The following is a 15,647-nucleotide window of genomic DNA, read 5'->3' as shown; positions in this document are numbered from 1 at the left end:
AAAAAAATCCTTTATTTAGAATCAATGGCATCTAGACCAGATTCTGTGGTTTATTAGACACATGGCTTTGGGCAGGTCTTGAGGCCAACGTCCATGAGTTTCTTCCTTTTGAAAAATGGAGATGGTAGCAAATACCAAGACTATTTTCAGATAATTTTTGCATAAGGTAGTGCTAAAGGGCTATGAAAACATGCTATCATTGTAAATATTGTGCAAATGTAGGGTATTATTATTATTATTATTATTATTATTATTATGAAAGGCTTTAAGAAATACTCCCAGAGCTTCTGGATACTCTTGGTCAACTCTGGCCAAAGGTTTTACACTCTTGCAAAATGTCTTATTCAGACAATGTTAACAATTTTTGGTCAGTGGCATCTGTAGACTTTCAGCTTGAAATCACCAGATATTGACAGCTCATGTATGTTTTACCTGAAATTTTTACATAGGTTGAAAGTATTGTGTAAAATACCAATAGCAACTTAGGTAAAGTATTTTGAAACTTTTATTATTTTATTTTATTTTTTTTAGAGGGTGGGGAGGAGCAGAGGGAGAGAAGAGAGAGAATCCCAAGCAGACCCCATGCCCAACACGGAGCCCGATGGTGCTTGATCCCACAGCCGACCATGAGATCATGACCTGAGCCTAAACCAAGAGTTAGATGCTCAACCAACTGAGCCACCCAGGCACCCCTAAGTACAGTATTCCTAGAATAAATATAAACATTAATGAGATGCAATTTTGTGGCTGAGTGCAATTTCTATGATTAATGATAAGCAATCAAGATTAAGGAAGGGATATAACTGCCAATGAAAATGACAAAGGGTGGTTGTAAAGAACATTCCTGTGTCTGAACGTGCTAAGAACAGTAACATAGCCCTGTATAGTTCATATGGTGTTTTCTCTTGTATTATATCAGTTCATCCCTGTAGCAATCATTTGAGGTAGCAAAGGTTATTCTGCATTTAGCAGATGAACTTGAAGTCTACTGAAGTCAAATGAAAACCCGGAAAGTCACAGTTTAGTGATTAAAGGAACTGCTACTAAAACCAAGGTATTTTAATGTTAAGTCCAGTACCCTTGAAGGCAAAGACACAAAAAACATGTGAATGTAAGCATAGGAAAGGGTCAGGGATGGCCCCAGTTGGCAAGAAGCCAGGACTAGCAGGATGGATAATGCATAGGACCTCAGCTGCATTCAGACCGTGTAAGGGTTGTGAACATGGACAGGGAAAAAGTCCCAAGGGAGTTAATTTATAGAGTCAATGATACCTATACATTTTGATAATATTTTTGGTGCAAGATTCACATATTGTAATTGACCATCTTCAGAAATAGTATTTGTCTTTTAATTGAGCTCAGTTTCATATAAAACATGATTTTGAAGGTCAATGAGCAAGTCCCATATGACTGCCATAAACAATGAACCTGAACAAGTATCTAAGACAGAAATAAAATCGTGAATGTAATTTCACTCAGGTTTATTTGAACTCGGTGCGTCTGTTTTAATGCCTGGCACTATATACTAAGTAGGTTAAGTAGGAAGCAGTAAAAATTTATGCTTGGCCTGATATTTTTGATCCTAACACACACCATCCATGCGTTGATTATAATTGCTCAGTTCAGTAGCTTGCCTGAAACATATATGCTACCAGTATAATCCTTTTAAAAAGTGGAGGTTGCAACTCCTACAGTGTTTTCTCCTATAAAGGTATAGTTAAAAAAAAAAATCTATTCAGGATGAAAACCTGACTTGACGTGGAAACCATTTGTTTAAATTCCACTACAGTGCAACCCTTGGTTATTACTCTGAATTGGATAGCTGTCCCTTGTCAAGGTTTGCATATGTATCACATGACCTTCAGTATAATCTTACGGAGAAGAATCAGAGATAGCCTTTGCAGATACCCTTTGCAGGGACAGTCAGGTTTTCCTAACACCAATACCATAAAAGATAGAGAAGTGTTTGTAGTCATGTAAATTGTGTGTTTATACTTAAAAAAAAAAAAAAGCAAAAGCTGTCAAGTTTAAATTGTAATAGTAAAAAGTGAGAGACAAGGCACTGGAATGTATACTGTTGGAAGCCTTTAACCCTGGTTCAGATTTTTTTTTTTTTTTAATTTTTTTTTTTCAACGTTTATTTATTTTTGGGACAGAGAGAGACAGAGCATGAACGGGGGAGGGGCAGAGAGAGAGGGAGACACAGAATCGGAAACAGGCTCCAGGCTCTGAGCCATCAGCCCAGAGCCCGACACGGGGCTCGAACTCACGGACCGCGAGATCGTGACCTGGCTGAAGTCGGACGCTTAACCGACTGCGCCACCCAGGCGCCCCCCTGGTTCAGATTTTTGCTCTGATGTGTAATTTCTGTTTGAGTCTCAGTTCTCTCACCTGGAAAATGGGCTTAACAACCTTTAGTTTGCAGAGTAACTGTGAGATTTACAGATAACCCAATGGCTGGAGGGTTGGGGGTACGTATCACCCAATTCGATTCAGCTCCTAAGAAAACTAATCCCGAATAACCAAAAGCTGTTTTTGGTTGCTTCGTCCTCAAATTGACTGCTCCTAAGATTTTATGTCAACTTCCGTTATTACAACAGCAGCCGTTTACATGGGACTCTGAAAAGACTGGAGACCCCGTTCTCGCCCTCACAAAAGCATCACATTCCAAGCAGGGATTTCCTTGAAGCAATCATCCAAGCTGGACATTCGGGGAACAGGTCAGCCAAGGGCTGAAGAGAGGTCAGTTTAACCCTCCGCGGCCCCTTTTAGAATCTCCCGGCTACTTCAGTTCTTACACACGCTTCCGAAGCTTTTAAATGGACCCGAGAAATTCTTAACAGGAGTTGTTAATTGAGCTTTTCGTTAAAATAAAAAACAAAACAAAAAACAAAAAACCCAAAAACGTTCAGAGATGCCGAATGCAGACAGCAAAAGATAAAGAGGTTTCAGATTTAACTCTTAACATGCCGCCTTATTTCCAGAAAATCATCACGCCTGGCTGTTTTGAGACTGGGCCTGGGAGGGAAAGCAGCGAAAACCCTCCTGGTGGTGACACCTTGTGGGGGGCGGGGGGAGGGGTGCGCCCAGGGACGGAGCCTAGAAACAGCTGCAGAGCGCTCGGGCCACACCCCCCCTCGCGAACGCACAGTCCAGGCCCAGGGTCCGGTGCCGGGGCGCCGCGGGCAGCGGGTTCCAGGTGCACAGGCGGGCCCGCGAGGCGCCTCCGGAGGACCCGCAGAGCCGCACGCTCACACGAAAGTAGTCTGCGCGTCTACACCAAACACTTGTCCTTGTGGCCATTTTGGCGAAGGCTGGGGGCGGGGGGGGGGGTTGCCAGGCGCCGCGCGCTCTGCGTCTCCGCGGTGGGAAGTTACAGAACTTTCAGAACTAGGGGCGGGCAGCCGGGGCGAGGCGGGGCCCGCGGCGGCGCGCGGCCCGCGGGGGGCGAGCGGGGGAGGGGCCGAGGCGGCGCGGAGGGTCTCCCCCGGGATCGAGCCCCGCGCCGGGCGGGCGCGAGGGAGGAGGCGCGGGGACGGCGCTCCCCCTCCGGCGGCTGCTCGCTCTCCAGCAGGGACGCTAGCCGGAGGGGTGCAGCCGCGCGCGGAGGGGCGGGCTCGGCGGCGGGCGGCGCGGCTCCTCACTGCACCAACCTGCGGGCTCCGGCTGGCTGCGGGCCGCGGCCCCTCCCACCCGCACCCCACCCGCGCCGCCGCCGCCGCCGCCGCCGCCGCCGCCGCCGCCCCGGGCCGGCCCAGTCCCAGCCGCTGCCGCAAGGAGCCGGCGTGCGGGGCGCCCGCCTGGACCGCAGCCGCCCGGGGCGTCGCGGCCACCGCGGCGCACGCCGGGCCTCCCGGGGGCCGGCTCCCCTCCCTGCGTCCCTCGCGCCCCCGCCCCTTTGTCCCACCTTCCCCCTCCCGTGCCCACCCCCGACCTCGCCTTCCCTCCGCCGGCCGCGCTCCTCCCGCCCGGCCGCGCGCTCGGCTCGGCTCGGCTCCCCGCGCCCCCCGCGCCCGCTCGCTCCTCCTCCAGCCCCGGCCCGGCCTCCCGCGAGCCCTCCAGCCCGCTGCGCGCCGGCCGCCGCCTGGTCATGTCAGGATGGAGATCCGGCAGCACGAGTGGCTCTCGGCCTCCCCCCACGAGGGCTTCGAGCAGATGAGGCTCAAAAGCCGCCCCAAGGAGCCCTCGCCGAGCCTGACCCGAGTGGGCGCGAACTTCTACAGCAGCGTCAAGCAGCAGGACTACAGCGCCAGCGTCTGGCTCCGGAGGAAAGACAAGCTGGAGCACGTAAGAGCGGCGCGCTCCCCGGGGGCCTGGGCCCGGCACCTGCCCCGGAGGCGGCCCGAGCGCGCGCGCGGGGCGGCGGGCCCGGGCGCGGGGACCCGGCAGGTGGCCCGACTACTCGGGGACCCGGGCGTCCGCGTCCTCCCTCCGACCCGGGGCCTCTGCTCCTGCACTTTCTTGCCGGGAAGGACCGGGCTGCGGGGAGGAGAGGGGAAGAGATGCCTTTCCCGGCACTGCTTGGCCCTCCGCGCACCTCGACCCTCCCCACGGGCTTCTCGCGGGGTTCATTTGCACCGCGTTCTTGGGGCTCCTCTGCGGGGTGAGCGAGGAGGGGACCTGTCACGGCGGGGCTCCAAGGAACGCGGCGCGGCGGTGGGCTCTTAGAGGGGGTGTCTGCACGGTCCTGGGGGCTGTGTTACTTCGTCTGGAAACTGCCCGTTAGCGAATCCGTGAGGGTGCCGCCGCCGGCCACCCGGCCTGGGTCCGCGCACGAGCCGGAAGAGTTTTCTGGAGCCTGTCCTCTGGGATGAGCAGTTGGCGATCCGCTTCTAGAGCCCAACTAGGGAGGGCGAGCCGAGCGCCCAGATAGATCCCCGGGCACCTGCCGTGGGCAGGGTGGGAGCTGGAGAATGGGGACCACCGCTCGCTGGAGTGCGCGCTTCGCCGGAAGCGTTCCCGGCACTGGTGCTGAGCCCCTGGGGCTGGCCATTCTGGAAGGGGAAAGTCCCTCTAAAGAGACGTTTAGTGGATCCATAGTTTCCAGCCTGACCCATCGGCATCTCCTTAAACCAGATGTTAAAATGAAACTAAGAATTATCTCAAGAGTGCAGCACCACTAGCTCAGGAGAGGATGCTGTTCCTTCCCGTGGAGATGCATAAACCAAACTGAGTGTTAGCGGAATGTGCAGGCTTCCTTGTATTTGGGTCACATCTCCAATTATGACGGAAAGATAACTTCCGAAACTCACGCATTTCATACCGCTGCACGGTCCTGACTCCTATCCGTACCCCCCGCCCCCCAAGGGCTTCTCTTCCTCTCCTGGGCTTTGCAGCAACACCTGGTTTCCCGAGAGGAAGGAGTATTTCTCCAACAATCTGAACGGAAGGTCTGTGCCTTGCCTTTTCTCTCAGGGCCTGATTAAGTCCCTTGAAAGCTCTGGTGTAAAGCTTTGAGTTGGGGAACCGGCTGTCTTGCGGGTGGAAAACCATTTCCTAGTATCAAAAGCATGTCTCACATCCTTAAGACCAGGGAAGTAGCTGATTTCTAGGATGGCAAGTTGTTTGAAAGGCAGCAGAATCCGCTTAAAAATGCGAGCTCCAGAAATGGCACGGGAACCGGTGGTTATTAATGTTTAAAGGGGGGCAAAGAGCATCTTCATGGAATTTGGCTCTTGCTGTTGGTATCGGATGTTAGGACCAGGGAGAGTGGTTCAGACTTAAGCAGTGGTAGAAAAATCTGTGTTTCCGTGTTCATTTGCATCTTGTACTTTTAGCTACTGTTTCCTTTCTTCAGTTCGTGAAAACCAGTCGTGCACCCTTTTCTGTCTACATCTCCATGAGTCAGACACAGCACACCTTGTACTTCAATGGGTCCTCACTTTTATGTTTCCACTGACAGTTTCAAGTCCTACCAGGGAGGGCCCTGGCACCCTTACCTTTCTGGATGAGTGCAGGATGTTCAGCCTCTCCTGAGGGTCAGAGACCAAGGAAAGGAAAAGTCTCCTTGTTTAAAAGCATGTGAGGACCATGCTTGCTTCTTCACTCAGATGCTCCAAAGACAGCATTGCATTAAAAACAAAAAAAAGAAAAAGTAAAAGAAAAAAGCCACCTCATTTGTTATTTAAATCAGCCTAGCCTTTTTGTTTGCTCTCTCCAATACATTCCATGAGACAGGTATTCTGTTTCTGATGGTTTTCTCTGTATCTGCTTTCAGTTAGAAAGGGGGCTTTACTTCCAGTGAAATTTTTTTGTGATATTCTCTTGCTCCTTTGAAACATCTACATTTTAAATGAAATACTATTTATGAATATACAATGAGAGAATTAAAAATTTGCATAAAAATGTAAATTTTATTTGAATTCAAGCTCGGGGTGTCTGTAATATATGTCTTCTGTTGTGGTGTGCTATGTTTCAGATAGTTCGATGTTAATTTCTGTTTAGATATTTGAAATTTAAAAACTCATAACAAATGTAACCTAGCATATTGAAAATGTGATGTTGACTTTATGATAGACAATATTCTGAACATATGTGGCACTACAGAGTGTCCTAAGAAATTCATAAGTGACATATGGTAGTTAAAAAGAATCCCATCAATCCATCTAATCAAATGGATAACCACCATTTTTTTTATTAGGTTAAAAAGTGAGTTAATAATTGTGATGGAGATCACAAGCACGGAAGCAGCCTACGTTATTTTGCTGGTGCTTTAAAAGCCAACCTAGTATTAAGGGCATCATAAGGGGTGGATTCACATACACACGTATTCAGTCATTGCTAACGGGATTCCCTGAAATGAAACGTGGCCGTGTGTGGACTCTGTCCAGACTTCAGAGGCAGTGCTCAGTCTGAAAGTCAATAACACGATGCAAAGGGACAGCTGAAGAATATACTTGCACCCACTTAGCTAAAAGGGAGGATAATTTCTCTCTCCTTTTCTGGTTTAAAGGCTGCAAGGGCTAATCCCCAGGCTATACCAGCACCTGAAAAGATCCATGAATTGGTCAAGGATAGGAATACTAACAGCCCATCCTTGAATTTGTCTCTTGGCATTTGTTGTTCGGTACTTAAGATGAATGCCCATTAAGAAAGAAATGCTTGTGGGGGAATTCTTGCATTCTTTTTTTTTTTTTTTAACTATTTTAATGTTTATTTTTGAGAGACAGAGAGAGCACAGGGAGGAGCAGAGAGAGAGGGAGACACACAATCCAAAGCAGGCTCCAGGCTCCGAGCTGTCGGCACAGAACCCAACGTGGGGGTCTTTGTCACTAACGGTGAGATCATGACCCGAGCCGAAGTCAGACGCTTAACTGACTGAGCCACCCAGGCGCCCCAGAATTCTTGCATTCTTAAGTCCTGATGAGAAGCTACAGAGATTTGTACCATGAATTCTGGGCTTTGAATTCCACTGGGAAATTTCAGGAAAAAGTACAATTGCTGACCACACACAGAATGTTTTCTTATTAGCTGCAAATAATCCCCGTGGTTCTTAGACTCTTTTGCCTCTTTTTCTGCCTCACCATGCCAGTGGCTTTGGAAGGCATTAGGTTTGATAAACAGTGGAAGTCTCACATTCTGTAGGGTCCTCTGTTACTTTAGGTATAACATAACAGGGAGGGATTATGGTCTAGCAAAGCAAGAGGAGCAGGGAGCCATTCCTTTGACCCCCCCCCCCCTTCCCCCAACCCACCCCTGTTCTGTCAGCCCGCCCTGGGGCTGGGTCACCTTAAGGGTACGACTTAATACAGTTTGACTATCTTAGAGGACACTGTAACATTAATGTTACACTGTAACAATAATGTCTCACGGTGGCGGTGGCATATGCCGTTGGCACTATTTTGTTGTTCTTGTTGTTGTTCAGCGTAGGATTGTTGCAGGGGTTACTCTGCTCACTTGCCTGGTTTTATGCCAGTTGTATGTGTAGAAGTTTCCTGATGCCATTTATGGAGATAGGAATGCCTTATTTTCCCTCATGCTTAGCTCTTGCCAAAGTGCAGTTAAGAGTAGGGCTCTGGGTAGACCATCTCTTATTAACTCTGTGATCTTAGGCAAAAGACTCTGAGTCACCAGGGTATACTTTCACATTCCTCCTGAAAGGAGTCACAGGTTTCCTGGGATGATTCAGGGAGACCATCCATGTGTCTGTTGCAGTGACACACAGGCCCCTGACGCCAGGGGCTCAACACTGCAGAGGTGTATTTTACCTCCCGTATCTCATCCGTGCATGTTGGCAGGTTCTCAGACCCCATTCAGACTGCTATGACAGAATACCACAGATGGGGGCAGCTTACAAACGGTGAACATTTCTTTCTTGCAGTTCTGAAGGTTGGGAAGTTCAAGATCAAGTCACCGGCAGATTCAGGGTCTAGTAGGGGGTACTTCCTCTTTCACTGATGGCTGTCTTTTTGGTCATCTTCTCAGGGTAGAAAAGGCAAGGGGAGCTCTCTGGCGACTCTTTAATAAGGCCACTGTCCTGTTTATGAGGATTTCAGTGTTATGACCTAATCACCTCCCAGACACCCCTTACCTCCCGATGCCAGCCCAGTTGGGGTTAGGTTTCAACCATGAGTTTTGAATAAACACGAACATCCAGTCTACAGCACCAGGGGATTTTCCTCATCTTAGTTGCCTGGCCTGGGGGAAGCTCCGTCCTGATACATGTTCTCAAGGCAGTTAAAGAGAAGGATGGTAAATCCCGTAAAATCTCTCGGTGCTTCAACCCAGAAGCAAAACATCCATTTGGCTCCTGTTGACTGGCCAAAGACAGTTTTGAGGCCAAGGCTTGCTTCGAGGAGGTGAGGAAGGGAGATCTGACCAAGACCCAGAAAGAAGGGAAAGAGAACATCCTTGACCAGCTGCATCCATGGAGCCCTTACCTTCCACCTGAGAGCTTGCAGATGTCACATTTGAGATCAGCCTGCCTGCATTATAGGCCTGGACCCAGAGTATATGGGTCTTTTGGCCAGCAAGGCCAGCTGACTATCTTGGGCTCTTTAGGCTGCCTCTGCCTGGCCTCCAGTCTATCCTTTGGGACCCTGACTGTGCTCTGAGCCAGGGCACCCTTGCTTGTGCCCTGCCTGGCCACCCTGAGGCTGGCTCTTTTTGTTCCCACTCTCTGCAGGCTCTGCTAGCAGAGAACAGCTCTTTGCTCTGTCGCCAACCCCTGCTTTCTTTCCCAGCTCTGTGCTGGTGGAATTAAGTCGAGCGATAGTTCATTTATCTGCATGATGGCTCAGAAGGCCTATTTAAAATGGAAAGAGAAAGCAGAAGGGAGAATTTGTAAAGAGTAAAAGGTAGACAAATCTTTAATGTACATGCTCGTAGTGAGCCTTAGGATCTTGCTTGGTTTAGTTGAGTGTGTCACTTAAAAAAACTGTCTCCTCTAAGTGTGAATATGCACCTGCTAAATAGAGTTTATGTTACCGGTGAATAGTAAGTAAATGAGAAGCACACACTTGATTCCTGGAATAAATTATTCACATGATGAGCAAATAATAAATGGATCGGAGCAAACTTGGCCACTGTGGTCTGGGCTTCTATTATGTAATGCCATTTACGTCCCACAGAACAAATTTGTGGGAGTATTACACCCCACAGAGCAGACCAGTAAAGCACCAAAGACAGTTCAAACTGAAGGAATGAATCTTTAAAATGTTCCACTAAAAATCAAATGGGGGCGCTTGGGTGGCTCAGTCTGTTAAACATCCGTCTCTAGATCTCGGTCAGCTCAGGTCTTAATCTCAGGGTCGTGAGTTCATGCCCTGTGTTGGGCTCCATGCAGAGTGTGAAGCCTACTTAAAAATTAATTTAGAAAAGAATAAAATAAAAAAATAGAAATCAAATGAACACACAAGCAGAAAATATTCTTTTTTAATCTTTATGTACTACTGTTCAATTTGTGTATTATAGGATAATTTTCAGGAGGTAGATGTTTAAGAGCATTAACATTTACCAGGATTATTTCCTGTGCTTTTTGATAGACAGAACAGACAAAACCTAGGCTGAGGCAGGATCCTCTCATCGGTCAAGTAATGGAAGTTTAGATGTCTCTGGATCGTGTTCTAATGGACCTCATGTTGTGTCCATTATTGTACTTGTCACGACTACAGGTAGCAAATATTAATTCTGCTAATGGACTTCTCTAACTGTGGGTTGACATTTCAGTTTATTTTGAAAAACCTTTGCACTCTGTTGGGTGTGGCTTGTTGATTTATTTTAAGGTGTAGCCTATGACATCATATTTAGTATATTTAATTTGAGAAGCTCAAGATGCTTGGACTTAAGATTTCCTTTTCTACCCTTCGTCCATATGACAACCACATACCAATTTGTGGCCAATTTCTCTAGAAGTTTTTACTTATCTTTGCAAAATTCTGTGTCTCTATCAGGTTTAAATCTGTATAACAGATTTCCTTTCTTCTGTTTTAGTTCCAGAGATTAAAAAATCTGATGGATCTTTTATAACAAAAGTTTTTATACTGCATTGACTGATAGGTGGCATGATCAAGCAGAGGTAGACTTGTTGGTAAGATTATCAGCCCAGAAATGTTGCTTCAAGTATATATACTGGGGACACATAAAGTTAAGCCTACGATTCATATCTACACAGATTGTGCTGAGTGAGTTTAGAGTACAATGGGGATGTTCAGGAACAGTTGAAATGCCAAACTGAGTTGTTGAGAGACAGACTTTTTTTTTTTTTAACCAAAGAAGTACATTTTAATTTTTCTCACAAATGGAAAAATGAGCCCACTTTCTAAAACCCTCAAGCCCTTAAGCAGAGCTTATGGGGAAAAATGAAGAACACGGCAGGCTTTCCTAGGTGGAATCAATCACATTGGAAAATGTCACTGCCGTCTAACATAGGAAGTGGGCCCAAGTTGAACTACCTGATTTGGTATCGTGGGAATGGATGTCATGGCCTTTGGGTCATAAATATGGCTCTTTATTCTCTACAGAGGACAGTGAGCCCTGTGAATAGACTGTTTCTCAGACTCGAGCTATTGTATTCCTGCCAATACGTTGTTAGCGATACCATCAGGAGTTACCTTGAGAAGGTGGGACGCCGCCAACCGACACTTATTGCCGTTGCCTGTTATGGGACCAACACTTTGTTAGCAGATCACGAGGACTTTCATTTCACAAGCATTCAGGTGACATATACTGTGTTCCAAATGGCGGAGAATTTACAAAGACCAAAGCAGAGTCCCTCCCTCAAGATGTTTACGGCTTAATAAATAGTTATAATATGATTACAGTGTTACAAATAATGCCAAAAAGTGCGACATAGTATAAGAACACTGCCTTCAAAGGACTTGTTTAGACAAGGATAAAATACAGTTAAAAACAGAAGTAATGTTGGGGAGCCTGGGTCAGCTAAGCATCTGGCTCTTGGTATCAGCTCACGTCATGATCTCACGGTTTCATGAGTTCGATCCCCTGCGTCAGGCTCTGTGCTGACAGGGCGGAGTCTGCTTGAGATTCTCTGTCTCTCTCGCCCTCTGCCCCTTCCCCACTTGCACTGTCTCTATCTCTCTCTCTCTCAAAAAAAAAAAAAAAAAAAAAACAAAACTTAAAAAAAAAGTAATGTCGTATGTAGTGATGCTGTATTACGACAAACTTGAATTTATTTCAGTAATGCAAAGTTGCTGTGAAATTTGAAAATCGGTTAGTGTAATTTATCACATTAGCAGAAGGATAAAGTAAACCCATAGGATTATCTCAACAGGTGAAGAAAAATCATATGATAAAATTCTATACCCAAGCATGATAACGTTCTCAACAAAATGGAAATAAAAGGAAACTTTATTACTCTGACTAAGGGTTTCTTTAAAAAGAATCACAGCTAATGGACAAATATTGGAAAAACTATCTGCAGAGATTGTGAGTGGGATTGAGATGCCACTATCAGTACCTGTTTTCAGCATTGCACGGGAGGTCATAGCCAATGCACGAAGGCAAGAAAAAGAAATAATATAATTGAAAAGAAAGTAATAAAATTGTCATTATTAGCAGATGACATGAGTATGTACATTTGAAAATCCAGAATAAACCACGGATATACTTAATGAGTTAATAATATCCCTGGGTTATCACAGCCACTACATACAAAGTCAATATTCAGAATTAAACTAGAAAAAATAATTCCAACGTAAAACTAAAAACTTAAAAAAAGCGTTTTTAATATTTATTTTTGAGAGAGAGAGAGAGAGACAGAGTGAGAGCAGGGGAGGGGCAGAGAGAGAGGGAGACACAGAATCCGAAGCAGGCTCCAGGCTCCAAGCTCCAAGCTGTCAGCCCAGAGCCCAATGCGGGGCTCAAACTCATGCACCGTGAGATCATGACCTGAGCCGAAGTCAGATGCTTAACTGACTGAGCCACCCAGGCGCCCCAAAACTAAAACCTTTTACCATTTACATTAGGATACAAATATCATCTTCTTAAGGAAATGGGTACCTCTTTTTAATTTCCCCAGATTGAGCTAGAGAGTAGATACACTACCAGTTAAGTCCCAGCAGGTTTGTGCATGTGTATATGTGTTGAAAATGATTCTAGAAATTAAATGGAAACACAAAGGGCCAAGAATAGCCCATATAATCTTTATGAAAAAGAATGAAGTTACAAGACTGCTTCCATATATCAAAACTTGTTCTAAAACGATTAATTAAAGCAGTGCAGGTTTGAACAGATAGATGACAAGACAGAATGCAGAAGCAGACCTGTGTATACTTAATTATTGACAGGAACTTGATTTATGACAGAAATGGCAGTTCCGAGGGGCAGTGGGAAAAGGATGGTCTTTTAAAAAATGGTGCTGGCTCAGTTGTACATCTACATTAAAAATGATCTTGGGGGGCGCCTGGGTGGCGCAGTCGGTTAAGCATCCGACTTCAGCCAGGTCACGATCTCGCGGTCTGTGAGTTCGAGCCCCGCGTCGGGCTCTGGGCTGATGGCTCAGAGCCTGGAGCCTGTTTCCGATTCTGTGTCTCCCTCTCTCTCTGCCCCTCCCCCGTTCATGCTCTGTCTCTCTGTCCCAAAAAATAAATAAACGTTGAAAAAAAAAATTAAAAAAAAAAAAAAAATGATCTTGGGGCGCCTGGGTGGCTCAGTCGGTTAAGTGTCCGACTTGGGCTCAGGTCACCATCTCTGGGTCCGTGAGTTCAAGCCCCGCGTCGGGCTCTGGGCCGATGGCTCAGAGCCTGGAGCCTGCTTCTGATTCTGTGTCTCCCTCTCTCTCTGCCCCTCCCCCGTTCATGCTCTGTCTCTCTCTGTTTCAAAAATAAATAAACGTTAAAAAAAATTTTTTTTAAAAATAAAAAAAATTATCTTGATTTCTCTTTCACGCCATACGCAAAAATCAGTTTAATGTAGGTTATAGATCTAAATTAGAAACAATGCGGCTTCTAGAAAATAATAGTATAAAAAAACCTTTATCAACTTGGACTAGGGGAAAAATTCTGAAGCAATTTTAAGAATCCCGATATATTGTTATTAATAAACTGGACTACATTAAAATTAGGTAGCGGGGCGCCTGGGTGGCTCAGTCGGTTAAGCAGCCGACTTCAGCTCAGGTCATGATCTCGCGGTCCGTGAGTTCGAGCCCTGCGTTGGGCTCTGGGCTGACGGCTCAGAGCCTGGAGCCTGCTTCCGATTCTGTGTCTCCCTCTCTCTCTGCCCCTCCCCCGTTCATGCTCTGTTTCTCTCTGTCTCAAAAATAAATAAAACGTTAAAAAAAAAATTAGGTAGCTCTGACAGTAAAAGATTAAGAGAATGAAAAGGCATATCATAAAACAGGACATATTCCCAACACACACTCTATGACAAAGAGCTTGTATCTGCAGTATATAAAAAGCATCTACAAATCAATAACAACAGACAACCCCCAAAAAGTGAGCAAGACATTTGTTTTATTTCATTTTTAAGTTTATTTATTTTGAGAGGGAGAGAGGGAAAGAGGGAGAGAGAGAGTGTGTGTGCGCCATGCACTCATGCACGCACAAGCGGGGGATGGCCAGAGAGAATCGCAAGCAGCCTTCGCACTGTCAGTGGGAGCCTGACATGGGACTCAAAACCATGAACTGTAAGATCATGACCTGAGCCAAAATCAAGGACACTTAAGGGACTAAGCCACCCAGGTGTCCCAAAGTGAGCAAGACATTTAAACAAGAACTTCACAAGAGTATATCCAAGCCATCAAATGTATGATAAGGTGCTTGATGTTGTCAGTCATCAAGGTAGCAAACAGTTGAAATCAGACATCAGTATATAGTCACACAAATGGGTGAGATGAAAATGATTGACAATAACAAGTGTTGATTAAAATGAGGAACGTCTGTAACTCTCATAACTTCCGGAAGGACTGTAATTCATAGAGCTACTATGGAAAACTGTTTACACTCTCTACTAATTTGAATGCATGTATACCTTATGACCCAGTGATTTAAATTCTATGGGTATATCAAACAAATGTGTGTTCGTGGGCACCAAATGAATGTTTATTGAAGCATTATTTTAGTAGCCCCCAACTGAATGCAAGTCTAATATCCAATATAGTTGAATATCCTATATGCTCATATATGTAATATCGTAATATCCTATAGTTGAATGGATAACGATTTCTAATTTATTCATACAACATATAATACATTAGACAGTGAAACGGTTTAATTATATATGTACATATATCTGTATATGCAATGCTGTGGATGCCTCTTTCACACACACTAATAAGTGAAGGAAGACAGAGACTGATTCTATTTATGTGGGAAAAAAAAAACCAGGCAAATCTAAATAATGAATATGAGAAGTCAGAATTAGTGATTACCTTTGGGGGTAAAATGGGAACTGGGGAGATTTCCGGGAGGCTAGTAGTTTTCTGTTTCTTTTTTTTTTTAGGAGGTGGTTACAAAGTAACATTTAGTTTCACACCTTATATGTATCATTATTTCCACAGTAGTTTATTAAAAGAAACAGTAAAATGGGTATAGTGCCCTTTCCTCTTGCTTATTGCTTATCTCCCGCTGTTACTCCTCAGACTATGCTTCTATTCTGTTCTCTCTAGCCCACAGACTTTGGGCCGTGATGCCCTGTCCCTGTTGTGTTCACGTGGCTGACTCCTCCTTGTCACCTCCCTGGGTCTTTTCTGCTCCACAGCCTCACCGTCTACTTTGGGCAACCTTCCATATCATTCCATTGCTTAGATTACACTGTGTTCTGATGCTGTGTTTATTGCCTTCCCCATGGACTCTCAGTTCACTCTTTTGTAATATTCTTTCCAGCCCCCCCCTTTTTTTTTTTTTTAACGTTTATTTATTTTTGAGACAGAGAGAGACAGAGCATGAACGGGGGAGGGGCAGAGAGAGAGGGAGACACAGAATCGGAAGCAGGCTCCAGGCTCTGAGCCATCAGCCCAGAGCCCGACGCGGGGCTCGAACTCACGGACCACGAGATCGTGACCTGAGCTGAAGTCGGACGCTTAACCGACTGCGCTACCCAGGCGCCCCTTTACAGCCCCTTTTAAGAGCGATTGTTGAGTGAATCGTAGCCTCCTGGAGCTGAGACACCTGAAGTCACAACTTGTCCGGGGAAGGGTAAACCCTAACCAAGGGTTTATATGGGGCCTCAGGAGCCCAGGAAGAAGAGCT

At 46.0% G+C, this 15,647-nt stretch overlaps 1 protein-coding gene across 2 annotated transcripts in view; it reads left to right on the top strand.

Moving 5' to 3' along the window:
- Positions 1 to 4,006: 4,006 nt before the first annotated feature.
- The window catches only part of PLD5 (phospholipase D family member 5), a 422,286-nt gene continuing 410,645 nt past the window's right edge, over positions 4,007 to 15,647 (top strand). Inside the window, exon 1 of one of the 2 annotated variants that reach the window (XM_045453116.1) lies at positions 4,007 to 4,287. In XM_045453116.1, coding sequence (XP_045309072.1) covers positions 4,099 to 4,287 — 189 coding nt within the window. In that variant the 5' untranslated portion in view covers positions 4,007 to 4,098. The remainder of the gene's footprint in view (positions 4,288 to 15,647) is intronic. The other variant, XM_045453115.1, reaches the window with a different exon arrangement.

This window comes from Leopardus geoffroyi, chromosome C3 (genome assembly GCF_018350155.1).
Source record: "Leopardus geoffroyi isolate Oge1 chromosome C3, O.geoffroyi_Oge1_pat1.0, whole genome shotgun sequence".
In the NCBI taxonomy this organism is placed as follows: domain Eukaryota; kingdom Metazoa; phylum Chordata; class Mammalia; order Carnivora; family Felidae; genus Leopardus; species Leopardus geoffroyi.
The sequence above is the reverse complement of the archived record's forward strand: the minus strand, read 5'-3'. Positions and strand labels throughout refer to the sequence as shown.